General features: G+C 33.6%; 2 protein-coding genes across 3 annotated transcripts in view; one reads left to right on the forward strand and one right to left on the reverse strand.

Moving 5' to 3' along the window:
- LOC132726238 (titin homolog) overlaps positions 1-1,722 on the forward strand; it is a 28,561-nt gene extending 26,839 nt beyond the window's left edge. For both annotated transcript variants that reach the window (XM_060711514.1, XM_060711513.1), the window contains exon 21: positions 729-1,722. In XM_060711514.1, the coding sequence (XP_060567497.1) occupies positions 729-784 (56 nt within the window). In that variant the 3' untranslated portion in view covers positions 785-1,722. The remainder of the gene's footprint in view (positions 1-728) is intronic.
- Positions 1,723-5,574: 3,852 nt separating this feature from the next.
- Positions 5,575-14,378, reverse strand: LOC132726237 (uncharacterized). Its single transcript, XM_060711512.1, has 4 exons — positions 14,027-14,378; positions 12,123-12,172; positions 11,643-11,710; positions 5,575-7,633 (listed from the first exon to the last, which is right to left on the reverse strand). The coding sequence occupies exons 2-4, from the start codon at positions 12,145-12,147 to the stop codon at positions 7,394-7,396; spliced, it is 333 nt and encodes a 110-aa protein (XP_060567495.1). The 5' UTR covers positions 12,148-12,172; positions 14,027-14,378; the 3' UTR covers positions 5,575-7,393.
- Between the last annotated feature and the right edge of the window lie 552 nt (positions 14,379-14,930).

Consider the following 14,930-nt stretch of genomic DNA (forward strand, 5'->3'; position numbering starts at 1 on the left):
TCTTGACTTCAAACCACTTGCCCCTCACTGTTGTTGGTTCGAATTCTTAGGGACTTTGAGTTCTTTCATGTGGTGAAGCTATCCAGCAAACTCACAGAACATTGGTTGTTCTACTCAGGTATCCGTTTGTGTCTGAAATATTGTGTCTGAAATTATGAACAGAAGGGCACCCAAGGTCTTCCTCCACTAGTAAAGCTGGTTTTAATGGTGGAGGAATTTTACACATCTTAAAATTTTAATTTAAAAGTTAAAGTTTACTCATCTTTATTTGTCAAAGGTTACGTAGAAATAAAAAATGTTTAGACATTGAGATAAATGCAAGAAGTTCATTACTTTAATAAAGGGACACAAGATACATTTGACCAGATTTGCAACTTTTTACCCAAACATCTGCTCTAAGCCAACTGGATAAGCACATTTTATACCATCTGATTTGACATTCATTTGTTTTAGTCCAAAATGTTAATGCCTGGCTAAAACATCAGTTTGCTGGTCAAAAAACTTAATTCTAAATTAACCAAACTTCTGCAGGATTCACAACTGTATGAAATCATCGCATCACCATCATCATCACAAACACCTTCACCAGATATCTAAATATGACAATCAGGGACAACCAAGATTTTGTTTTAAATATTAATTCATATAAATGGTAATGATGATTCTTTCAGTTTTCTTAAATTGAGTCTGTTAATTAATGGGTATGTTAACAACATTTATATTTTCAGTGGAGGATTGGAAGAAGAAACATAAAATGGAACATAGAGACGGTCTTCTTGGATAAATACCAGCACTGAATTGACTCATAATAATACTTCTATTTTAATCACTTTGTGACAAGAAAAAATGTGTCTGTGGAACGTTTTTATTATTAAACTTAGAACATTTTCCTCATTATTGAATTGTACAAAAATAAAGTTGATCTTTGTGTGATGTGAGTGTGATTCTGTATAAAAAAAAGGAAACTGTCATGCTGAAGAATTTATGTTTACAATTAGATGATTTATTTGCATCATTATTTTAGAAAAAAATATATTTGTGTTTTGATGCTTTAGTGCACGTTCTTACAGAAATTGGTGTCATGCACAGTTAGTCATGGTTAAATGAAAGCTATGTCCTTCAACAAAAAAAAAAAAGTGTTGAAATAATGATCCAGTAGATGTGACAAAAGGAAATGAAGTGATCATCTTGCATAAACTGTTATGGCCCTTGTTTAAACTTATAGAGTTCTGTCCCTTATTTATACATTTGAACTTATGTTCCTTATATAAACAGGAGTTTTGACCTTTGTTAAATCAATGATCTTATCTTTACATTTATTGATTATAGTTTAGTGCAGTGCATTCTTTAAATGTTTTAAGATATATTTGTCTTGTGTACTTATACAGAGAATATTTTATTTTTTTGTTATACTGCAGAAAACAGAATTACAATATTTTAGTTTAAATGATTTCTTTTTCTGCTCTTTCTCCAGTTTTATGATATTTCATCAGAAACTCACCATGTACAGTAGATTGTAGATAAGCAGTCTGGTGACAGGATTCAATTCATATTGTTTACGATTATATACCAGTTGATAACATTTTTTCAGATTTTATATTTTTTTAATCCGTAATCTTTAAATTTTAGAATACAAGCAAAATGTGCATGTTGAGTAGATAGCTCACATTATTTTATAGCATGCTTTTAAAGCTGTGCAGTGTTATAATGGTTTGGGTAAAAGTTTTATACTACTTTATACTATGACTTTGACTAAACAAACACTGATGTTTATGTAAATAGTTTGGGTGTGGTTTTTTTTCATCTCTTAGCTCTATAATTCTGGGAAAAGTTTACAGAAAATTTTTATATAAATGAGTTATATCAGAGAACAGAAAGCTCTTAAATGAGACAAAACTATTGTAATTTCTCATAAAAACAGTGTATGTTAAAAATAAAATTGAAGTTTTCAATATTGGATATTGCTGATTAAGATCTTTTTTTTTCAATTTGAAAATAGGAAGAACAAATAATTTAAGTATCTAGTGAGAAAAAAATGTTATCGAGTGATAATATTTATAGTACATGATTTTATACATATCAACTCAATATGTTATGCAGGGAATTTTGTTATATTTATGTAGTTTTATTGTTTATGTGTATATATTATAAGTGTTTTATAATTGATCATTTGTTTTATATATTGTTTGTTTATTCTTATGAAACATTATTATTTTCATTTGGTTATTTGGTTATATATCGAATATATCTGGTTTGCTTGTATTTTGTTGGTCAAACGTTAGATTTATGATAAAGAAAATTCCCCGAAAATGAGTTCTTCAGCTTAAATATATTCGTTAAGTTGACGAGGAAAACTTAGTCTCTAATCATAACATATATTTAAAATTAGATATCATCACATAGTTAATTAAAGGAATGAATTACATGTAACATCATGTACACAATGTATGACCAGGTCAATCAAAGGAATGTTGAACATTTGATTCTTTTACACATAAATTAATGTAACATATTTTATTGTCTACTGTCTATAAATATATATTTTATGCTTCAGTTAGTTTTATGTACAAGTGGTTGCTTGCAAAATAAAAGAATTTCTTCCATTTACTTGTTTGTGTTCAATATTTTGAAATAGATAAATGAGCCCCGTCATGACAAAACCAACATAATGCATTTGCGACCAGCATGGATCCAGACCAGCCTGCGCATCCGCGCAGTCTGATCAGGATCCATGATGTTCGCTATCAGATTCTCTACTTTTTTTAGGGTTTATTAGCGAACAGCATGGATCCTGATCAGAATGCGCGGATGCGCATGCTGGTCGCAAACGCATTATGTTGGTTTTGTCACGACACGGCTCAAATACCTTAAGCATTAGTGGAGATAATAACAGTTCCCATTATACTCGTGGGGTGTCCAGAGGCTATACATTTGAGCCGCGTCACGACAAAACCAACATAATGCGTTTGCGACCAGCATGGATCCAGAACAACCTGTGCAGACTGATCAAGATCCATGCTGTTCGCTGTCAGTTTCTCCACTTGTAATAGAGTTGGTAAGCGAACAGCATGGATCCTGATCAGACTGCGCAGATACGCAGGCTGGTCTGGATCCATGCTGGTCGCAAACCCATTATGTTGGTTTTGTCGTGACGCAGCTCATTTGGAGTTTAGATTATAATGCATATCTGTCACCTGTGAATGGTTTTCATGTTTCTTGATCACTTTTTGAGAGAACATTTAAACGATATTTCATATCTAAAAGGAGCGTTTGTCAAAAAAGTTTTAGGACAAAATCTTAATGAAATACACAGTAGTTGTTATTGTTTTATGATTTGTTGTCTTTGTATATATTGTTTAGAAGGCCACCTTTAGAATAAAGATATGTTATTTGTTTCCCACGATGGCATTTCTTCATTTGTTACCTTCTTTAAATAAAGATCTTATTTTTTTATTTTGAAGTTCACTTTAAAAGCGTGTCGTGGCCGATTCCTTGATTGTGAACAAATGTAATTGTCCCCCGCCTTTTCGAAGAAAAAAGGGGGATATAGAAATAGGCTCTGTCCGGTCGAATATCCAATGGTCTATGAGCTTCATTCCATCCATAACTTTAGTTAAAATAAGGAAGAAATCCTATAAACCGACCGGTTTATTTGGTAATTTTTACTGGTTAAACATAAAGATCAAAGAAAAAGCACATAAACCTCAAATGTTGGCACGTCTGTCTGTCCGTTTATCACACTCTTGTCCGGTCCATAACGTTGTCATTTATCATAGGAATTTAAAATAACTTGGCACAAATGACCCCTACCGCCAGAGTCAAGGTCGCACTTGCTCATTCAAGGTTAACATTGTCTATTTGAGGGTCCGGTCAATAACTTTCTTAATTTTGAAGGGCTTTTGTAAATACTTGCCACAATTGTTCACAATAATGAGACAATGTGTCATGCGCAAAAACAGGTATTCTACCTCCAAGGTCAAGGTCACACTTGGAAGTCGAAGATTAACATAGTCTGTTATAGAGTTTATTATGTGTCCGGTCCATAACATTTTCATAGGTCAAAGCATTTTGAAAATACTTGGCACAAATAGTCACTATAATAAGACGATGTGTCTTGCGCAACACCTGCAGCCTTACCTCCAAGGTCAAGGTCACACTTAGAGTTAAAAAATTAACATAGTCTGTTATAGGGTATATTTTGTGTCCGATCTAGAACCTCTTCATTGTTCAAGGGATTTTAAAATTACTTGGCACAAATAGTCACAATTATTAGACAATATGTCAAGTAAAACACCTGCACCCCTACCTCCAAGGTCAAGGTCACACTTAGAGGTCAAATGTTAACAGAGTCTGTTACATTGTATATTTTGTGTCCCGTCCATAATTTCTTCATAGATCAAGAGATTTTGAAAATACTTTGCACAAGTTGTCACAATGATAAGATGATATGTCATGCGTAACACGTGTCCCTACCTCCAAGGTCAAGGTCACACTTAAGAGGTCAAAGATTTACATAGTCTGTTATAGGGTATATTTTGTGTCCAGTCTATAACTTTTTCATAGTTCAAGGGATTTTAAAAATACTTTGCACAAATAATCAGAATAATTAGACGATATGTCATTTTAAAAAATACTTTGCACAAATAATCAGAATAATTAGACGATATGTCATTTTAAAAAATACTTTGCACAAATAATCAGATTAATAAGACGATATGTCTTTTTAAAAATACTTTGCCGAATAAACAGAATAATAAGACGATATGTCAGGGGCAAAACATGGGTCCCTACCTCCAAGATCACATTTAGATGTCAAAGATTAACATAGTCTGTTAGAGGGTATATTTTGTGTCCGATATATAACTTCTTCATAGTTCAAGGGATTTTAAAAATACTTTGCACAAATAGTTACAATAATAAGATGATCTGTCATGCACAACACCTGCACCCCTACCTCCAAGGTCAAGGTCACACTTAGAGGCCAAAGCTTAACATGATAGATATTTAAATTCCGTGTTTCGTTTTATTTCTTTAATAAATGTATTGTTGCATTTGCAGGTCTATCATTGATCATAATTTTGGACTGAAAGTCCTGAGATCCATACCTCAATCTTTTGAAATAGCACAATTTTATGCTTCATATAAAACTTCCCGGAGGCGGGGGGCATTGGTAACGCTGTTACAAATTCTTGTTAAGTGTAAATGTAGTTTAAACATACAGACAAAGCTGCGTAAAGCCATGTATCGTTTAAAGAATCGAAATAAAATAAATAATATAGTATATACTTGTATATCAATCAATAAGTCAGGCCGATATTTTGCTGAATCACTGAAAAATCTTACCACTGAACCTGATCTTTGTCTATTAAAATGAAATGATGTTGACAGTCTTTTAATAGCTATATACTTGCCATGTAAGTTGTCAAAATAAAACCGTTGTATCTTTATGAAAATTCCATCCTTTAGCAGTAATCATAACCATTTATTAATATTTGTTGTTCTGTTTTTGTGGAACATTTTTATGTTAAGACGGCTTCATTCTATATATACATAAACTTAAAACAAATCAAAAACTATTTGTGTACATTTATTTATTAGAAATAGCAAAAAGAAAACAGTACATATTTACAATGGCATGTTTTTTTGAAAATTTAACAAGTGTATTTATAATAACATGTAACTTTGAACGAACACAGCTAAAAACTAGAAATGTGTCCATAGGATGCCCCCACACGCCACTGTTCTGTCAATCTTATGACTCTAGGTCAAATATTTTTTGGACTACATGTGCCACAAGTTGAAAACTAAAAATCAACAAAGGGCCATAATTCTGTTAAATTTGGTCGCAGCAAAATTCCTTCCTTTACTACCATCTACACATTAAGGTTGTTGTTCATCCCTGGAAGTTTAAGCAAAACCTGCCATCCGGTTTAAGAGGAGTTCCGTTCACAAAATTTCTACATAGTATATAGTGAAAAAATCAAAGAAGGGCCAAAATTCTGTTAAATTTGGTCGCAGCGAAAATTCCTTCCTTTACTACCATCTTCACATTAAGGTTGTTCATCCCTGGAAGTTAAAGCAAAATCTGCTATCCGGTTTAAGAGGAGTTGCGTTCACAAGATTTCGGGACGTACGGACAGACGTACAGACGGACAAGTGCAACGCTATATGCTCCCACTTTGTGGGGGCAAAAAAAATTCAAAGTCACAGCCATCATTCCGTTCATAATACTTGAGTTATTATGCAAATTTACGATCAAACTCATTCTTTTATTAATATAAATAGATCTATTTGTTTACTAATTAGGAAATGTCTTAAAATATGGAATACGTATTCAGATCACAATCGTATGATATACGCAGGAATTTTATTGCTCACCACTGAAAACATAAATGCATATATAGAACAGTTGACAATAAAAGTTCACCGGAAAACTGACAATTTTACGGTGGGGAGTGCTTGCTTCTGGTAAGCAGATATATCATTGAATATGTAAAGGCAGTATTGTTTGAAACGATGGTTATTGCTAAAGAAAACCTGCAGACGTCAAAAAACAATGGTATGTTACGAGTATGTATTTGCAATGCGCTTACAGAAAGTGAAAGTGTGATAAGAAGTACAAATCTAATTCTGGGCAACAAAAACCTGCGTCACAAGGGAACATACTGGTCTGCTCTATAATGAAAACAGTTTTCATACCTTATGAAAAACGTTGGGTTTAAATTGACATTATTTATAGACATGATATGTTGACTTGCATTTTTCAACATATTCATAAACTTATTTTGTTGAAGATTTTGCTCTAGTAACACGAGCATTAATTCACAAAACAATGGCACTTAATGTCGTTTTTTCTGTGTATACCCCGGTAACTTATTAAGCGTTGTGTCAGATGACGCTTTACCACCAGCAATGAAAGCTTTACTCTTTGGAGGTGTACTTTTTGTTTCAGTTATTCTTCTGGTGTCCTTTTTACTTCCAGCTTTACCTCCCATACCCGTAGATATTGTTTGCACAGCGGCTGAGATTTCGGCTAACATAAGGTTTTGATGTTTCATTCCTGAATGTATTGTTTCTTGGTCGTTATGGAATCTGTCACGAGTATTGGTAAGGTCTAGCTTAATTCTTTTGTATTGCGTGTCTATAAGTGTCTTTAAACTGGCAATTTCTTGTTCTTTCTCTGCTATAGTTGATTTTAACTTTATCGATCTCATTTCCAAAGCAACTTTCTCTCGTTTTATTGAGTCATTCTCTAGTTTAAGCGCCTCTATTTCAGAATGAAGTCCTTGCATTTTTGCTGCTTCGATTTTAAGTTGTGTGTTTTCTTCTCTTAACGACATAATCTTTTCTTGTTGGCTATTCATCTCCTGTTGCATGGTTTTCTGGAGGTCCTTCAGACACCGTCACATTCTTGAGATATCTTAGTGAGTTGTGATAAATCACGTCTTAATGTGGCAATGATTTCCTCGTGATGTCTTTTATCTCTCTCAAGTCTTCTTTCAATTTCTTCTCTCATGTCTCTTTTAATCATTCTTTCTCGTTTCTCAAACTTGGTGTTAACTAGAGACGCTAATGTTTCCAAATCGTGACCGCTTGTGAACTCGCACTCCGACGCTCCATCTGCACTCCCCGTCTTCAAAAATAAATAAAATTTTTATTACAAGTCAATTTAATATATAAATATACTGCTTTGCATTTGGCTCAAAGTATGTCTTAAAAGCACGTTTCTGAATATAGGAAATGAACTGACTGGAATGACTAAATTCTTCCTTTAAATATCCGAATAAGCATAACTGTCGAATAAAATAGAGAGACAATTCTAAATATTGATCTCTGCTGTCATTTGATTTAGTTCTTGTGCAAGATCATATAATTATGCTAGTATTTGAAATGAGTATTTGTAACTATCCACTGATTTCATATAATGACATAACGTTTTAAAATTTATTAGTTTCGTTCTTTATATAAGAAGTCTTAAAGGGAATACACTGAGGGTTTTTTTACATGACGGCACTGGATGTATATTTCTGAGATTTTTGTATTAATTCACGTTATTCTGAACTCAAAACTAGCTTGCAAATTTCCAGAATTGTTTTTCAGAATGAGCGTTTATAGTGTGCCAAATGATCCAAAAATGAAGTGTTCCCTCAAATCCGGATTAGAATTGCACAAAAATTGATTGTTTTTAAATTATGAATATATTTCTTTATTATTCTTTACAGATATAACCATTTTATGTGATTCACTTGATATTTGTAGGTTCTCAAATTTTATGTCGTTTGGCATTTAAACCTCAGTGGAGTCACTTTAAATTCAATATTGACGTAATAAGATATTTATAGACTTAAACCCATTACATATTGTTTGATATTCATCTAATATCCCATGCCTCAGGAGTCAATAACGTTATGTCATTATAGGAATGAATTTCACATTGTTACATGTGATTCTATTATTCGCATGGGTTATCAAAAGTTAATCATTTATCTATTATACACTGAAAACTTTTGATTTTGTATTCAACCAATCTCGTTAATTGTTAGTATATTGTCAACAATTAAAAAGAATAAATCAAGATACAATTCTCATAGTGTAACATTATCATTAATTTCAAATTAACCCTTGTCAGATGTTTCTATTATAAGGGTATTATCACTTATAGCATTTTGTTTGAAGTAAATTGCTTCACCTCAGAATGCTGATAATATAATCTTATTGTCCTGTTTTTAGTTTAGTATTTTTATTTCCAAGTATATCCTTTGTTGACGTTGTACTCAATATTTATTGATTCAGAGAATATATATTGTTGTTGTTGTTGTTGTTGTTGCTGCTGCTGCTGCTGCTGCTGCTGCTGTGGTAGATAATGTTGATAATGATGTGGTTGTTGTTGCTACTGCTGCTATTGTTGGTTGTTGCTGTTGTTGTTGGTTTATACAGAACTTATTTTAGTTTGATTGTGTTTGAAGCTGCTGTTGTTGTTGTTGTTGTTGTTGTTGTTGTTGTTGTTGTTGTTGTCAAAAATCATGAATATTTGATGCTAGATATAATTAACATATAAGAAAAACTTTCATTTTTAAAATCAAACCGAAGTAACGTAATACAATTACAAAAACAAAACAATATTTCAGATAAAGCCTCCCCATATTGTATTGTGTTGTAAAACTTAAACCGACTTTGGATACCAGAAGCTCTTGTCACACAAAAAAAAATTATGATAAATTCCTATCGTAAGAGAAATTATACGATAAATTTTGTATCTTTTGTGAAAATAATTCCAGAAGCTTACAGAAAATTCGACAACTGTCACAAGTGAACATTACGGTATCACGACTTACCGAAATACCGAAACACTACCGAAATACCGGAATACCCGATAATAGATATAAGATAGCCGAAATACCCATTAATGATAGATTAAAGGAGCCGAAATACTCCCGATACTTTTTTCGGGCCGGAATGCCACAGGTTTTTACCAAAATATCATCTAATTACTGCTTTGAAATCGAAAGCAGAAATTAGGGCACATTTATTCAACGACACTAAAGAATCAAATGCGACCGCAACAGAGTTATGATATACAAATTGCAATAACGTTGATTTGTAAGTAATTAAAATGTCTTTAAAATTGGTATATGTGAATAACCTTTTTATGTCACAGATTGTTTGGAATCATTAGAAAACAGAAGGTTGAAAAGAATTCTATCGCTAAAAAAAACGAAATAAAAAAATCCGGCTCTTTTAACTCAGTTATACATGTACATTTTTTTCTTTCTGTTTCATTGTGTATGTTGTGGATTTCATGCCGAGTAATTATAATTAATAATTATTAATTGAGTAATTATTGATTTATTACACCTCATTACTACCAGGTATTTCGGCTTTCTTATATTTGTTATCTGGTATTCCGGGGGTATTCCGGTTTTTTCGGTAGTGTTTCGGTATTTCGGTTAGCCGTGAACATTATATGTATATTTTGCGGGTGAAGGGCTACTACTCCGTACATATTACAATTGATGATGAATTTGATTCCGGAACTCTCTTAAATTTGGTGTTTGTATTTGTGATAATTTATTTTTGTGTGTTGAGGATTAAGAAGATCTATTGATCAATGGTAGATTTTAGACATGCTTGCTGATTTTTACTGTATCGATCCTTACCGTTTGTATTGACTACTGGTAGAGTGATTTATCCACGTGTGTGGTGATGCTTCTACAAACTATTTGAGCCGCTTCACGACAAAACCAACATAATGCGTTTGCGACCAGCATGGATCCAGACCAACCTGCGCATCTGCGCAGTCTGATCAGGATCCATGCTGTTCGCTATCAGTTTCTCTTCTTGTTATAGGGTTTGTAAGCGAACAGCATGGATCCTGATCAGACTGCGCGGATGCGCAGGCTGGTCTGGATCCATGCTGGTCGCAAACCCATTATGTTGGTTTTGTCATGACACGGCTCATTTAGAGTTGAAACATTTCCCAATAGGACAATTTGTTACGAGTAAATATTTGTTAGAAGCGTGAAGTTGTCAGTTTGCGATTACACCTCTGTGACATTCGATGTTTAACGTTCAATAAGTTTATTTTAAAGAACAAAGCATGCTCAAACTGGAAAGGAGTACAGAACGAACTTCTGTAGAAATGCATGATAAATTATTAATCGAATGTACGGTTTATATGCTAAGTATCGTAAATACTGTTTAATGTGATAACCGCCGCATGTACACTTATGCGTAATTTTCAAAATTTCACCATTTTCGCGTTAAAATGTCGAATTCTGCTTAAGCCGGTGCTAGGGGGGCATTAACTAGCACTTTCCAGTACCATCCATGAACATGCTCAATCGAACCGAGAGTGCAACGTTTTAAATTTTGCCGTTTTAGGCGTTATTTAGGTATTCCGGTCTTCTCTATTTAATTTGCACAAGAAGGAAGTTTCTGTTGAGTGTTGAGTGATCAGTTGTGAGACCAAATAATGACTCAATCAAATCGAGCTAGTATTTATAGTCAATCAATCAATCAATCAATCAATCAATCAATCTTTATTTAGCAATCGGCATAAATATGCTTTGGCCATTTACAAGTAAATAATTATAGAATATGGCCAAGACAAAATAACATATCAATGTACAATAATAATTCAAATGCATATGATTAATCAAACACATAACATATAAACATTACAATACAATGAAAATAAATCTACAATTAAGCACTGTTTGTCTGTTAAAATTCATTTTGCTCAATAGCCAGTGTTCTTACTTTAAATGCCTCTTTAATATAAGTTGCTAATTTTACTTGAATAGTTTTATTATTATTATTCATTAATGAAACAAATTTATTAAGTGAAGGCCAAGATGTATAATATTTTGGAAGTAAATCTTTAGTAATGTACAGTAATGTTGTCTTTTTTTTGCCAATGAATCATGAGAGTTACATGATTTCCCATAAGTGTAATAAATTAAAATTAACTACGCTATAAAAAGTGAATATTCTACGTAGTCATGCCGATTTCTTTGATTATACAAATCAAATGATGTAAATCTTGTAGCTCTCTGTAAACATTCATTAAATAATAAATGATACGGCAGCAACTGGTATGTTTTCGGATCATCAACATAAAACCACAGCTAGGTGTTACTCACCCTTCTACTCGGCACAACAAACGTTTTACTTCTTTCCTCCACAAAACTTCCACTCGAGTCGAGTAAACCTACAAAAAAAAACATTTTATTCCAACTTTATCATAATTAACATGAATATTATTTCAGACAAAGATTAACTTGTTGTTGTTGTTGTTGTGGGGTTTTGTTGTTGATTAACAGCTATTTTATTGTTTCTTTCGAACATTTTTTCCTGTTTTAGTGTGCAAAATTAAAAACCATATGAAATAGAAGCGTCAGGCAACATATTTTAACATTTGAGTGCAAATTTATCTCAGAATGCATTATATGGTTTTAATTTGCACATTTTATGTTGATTTTAATGAAATATTTAAGTTGAATCATCTGGTTACATTATTGAAATTAATCACATGATTTAACACCAAAAACTCTTGATAACTCTTTTAAAGTATTTATTTTTGGAAATGCAATTTGTGAAAGTAAATGTTCAATAATGCTTACTTGATAACCTTGGACTTCGTGCCATCCTGTCCCATCAGTAATTTGTAAATCTGTAACAATTTTTTTAAATATTTAATCGAACTAGTGTTGTAGAATTGCATAAATTTTTGTAAAAGGTGCCGATGTGGTAAAAACGACACTGCTTATGCCTAGGTCACAAATAAAACGGGCGCCGTCCGATTTTTTGATGTCGTGGACGCCGGGCGATTTTAAATCCGATACATTGCGTGGTCATGAATGAAACAGTCGTCGGGCGATTTTTGCCGAATGGATTTTACAGAAAGAATTGAACTGATCGGGCGGTCGCCGCCTGATGTCCGTACGGCGCCTGTGCGATTTAAAAGTGAATCGGACGGTTGCCGCGCGGGCGCCGGGCGACAATGACTTTACATTTAATGACATCCTTTATAAATCAGCCAGTTGTAATTATGCCAGCAAAGAAGTCAGCTGCCAAAGCCAAGGGGAAGGCCAAGGAGATGGTCCGTGTTGTTGACACCGAGTCACCAACGGCCAGTATCGAGGCCGTAGAAGGCGAAAATCAGTCAGACATTCGCATGGACATTGAAGAAAAAAATCATGTTTTCTAGTATTCAAAAGAAATTCACAAATATAATTTTGAGGCAAATTACAACGTCTTCAAGCTGAAATTACAACAAACATAAGCAGCCCGGTCGCCGGATGACAAAGCGATGACCGCCCGATGCCTGTACATGAATCGTCCGGGTACCGGGCGATAATCGTTTGACTACTTGTCTCTATTCAGGCACCGGGCGGGGCCCGGCCGATGTCCGCCCGGACGCCTTTTAAATCGGACGGTGTTTTAGTAGAACTAGAAATCGCCCGATCAAAAAATCATCGCCCGGTCGCCGCCCGGCGACCGAGCGATGTCCGCTCGACGATATTTATACCCAGTGACCCCAAAAATTATCGTCCGGCCGCCGTTAGCTTTTAAGTATTACTTAAAACTCGAAGGCGCCCGCCCGATGAGCAAAATTTTCAGCTGCTGCCGTCCGATAGTCACTGCCGCCGGACGGACGACGGCCGATATTGCGATTTTTTGGAGAAACAGACGCCGCCCGGCGGCATTTTCTTATTTGTGACCTAGGCTTTACGATTCGAGCATATACCAAAGAAGAAAAATGGAAAAGAAGTAGACATAAGATTCTGGGATTTTAATGTGTTATACATGTATTTACTGGCGATCATGTTATTCAAAATCGCGAGTCATTTAGTTTATCTTAAAATTTTGTTTGTTTGTTTGTTTCATTTTACGCCTTTTTTCAACAGTATTTCAGTCAAATAGGCGGGTAGTTTCCTAACCATCGTTCCTGGAGAGTTACACCAGTACTAGACTACCTTCCTCCGGACATTTATTTTACAAACATGTGTACATGTACTTATGATATATTTCTGAAAATATATTTTGTTTAAATAATATTTATTTTATTTGTAATCTTTACATTTATATAATAAAGTACAAATAAATTTTACGGACTGAGTAGGAAGATTGAAAACCTTTTTTAAAAAAAAAACAACAAAAAAACTCTCTCCGTTATCAGTATTTTCACAAATTTTATATAAATGGTGACAAAATATACAAAATATACAATTTGAAAACCAAACTATACATATCATATCCACTTGTGCTTGCTTTCTTACGTATATAATAAGTATTCATCAACTAAATTCAAGATTTATAACTGTTCGATTTTCAGCATGAATAAGATTTTTTTTAGATATTATGCATTGCTAAGTTTAGCGTTTAATCTGTTAAAAAAAACCAATGATTAGAGCATGTGGAATGAAGAAGTATGAAAAATGACAAAAAAGGAAGAAAAGGAAAAAGAAAAAGAAAAAAATCAATGTACTACTATGGAGAAAATATATTTGAGTTTCATAATAACCTTGTTGCTATATTCGAGTATCCTTATACAAAACAATATCACGGAAACAATTTATCCATTTGCCGCCATTTTTAAGTAAATATTTTTCATGTAATGTTTCTGAAAAATGTTTTTAAAAAAACACTGTTCTTTTTTCTTTTATTAATCTTCAATATATCTTCTCCAACAAAGCATTTAACAATTTAGCATCTAGATCATCCCATTGGTATTTCTTCCTTGTGTTTATATTCCATGGCTTTAATTATAATCTTATGAACTGAATAAGAGAAAAATGTATCAGTTTATTACAAACCTACGTCAGTAACAATCAAACAGAATCTATTAAATGTGCTAGCCACACAATGTTTACACCAATCATAGTGATATTGGCTTCGTACCCATAGATCACTGTTCCGTATAACTACACGAAAACTCCATGCAAATTTAATGATGATGGAATAAGTAAAGCCCCGAAGGATTTAAATCTAGATGGGTGAGATGTTAACATTTATTATTCATGGAGGAAATTGGTAAAGGTAGAAATTCAGGAAATTCAATGCGCATGACATTCAGTTTTCATATTCACGTCACCGTTAAAGTTACGTTGGGGCTAGTGGTCAATATGATTCTTCTTCTTTTTTGCTTAAATAAAGTAAAATATATATCATTTATGGCCGGGTTGCACATGTGCAAACCCGGGTTCTAGTATGGTGAATGATGGGCGGCGGGCTGGCGGCGGGCGGGCCGGGAAAATTTTCGTAACAGTTTTCTCAGCAACTACTTATCACAGCCTCTTGATATTTAGCATACAGCATTGACACATGGTCCCATACTGTGGGATTCGATTTCAGGTCTGTCGCTCATCCACTTCCTGTTTACCGACTTAGTTAAATTTTCGACATTAATGGTCAATGGTAGGAAATTT

This window comes from Ruditapes philippinarum, unplaced genomic scaffold (assembly GCF_026571515.1).
Source record: "Ruditapes philippinarum isolate M1 unplaced genomic scaffold, ASM2657151v2 ctg5749_1_1_1_1, whole genome shotgun sequence".
NCBI classification, from domain to species: domain Eukaryota; kingdom Metazoa; phylum Mollusca; class Bivalvia; order Venerida; family Veneridae; genus Ruditapes; species Ruditapes philippinarum.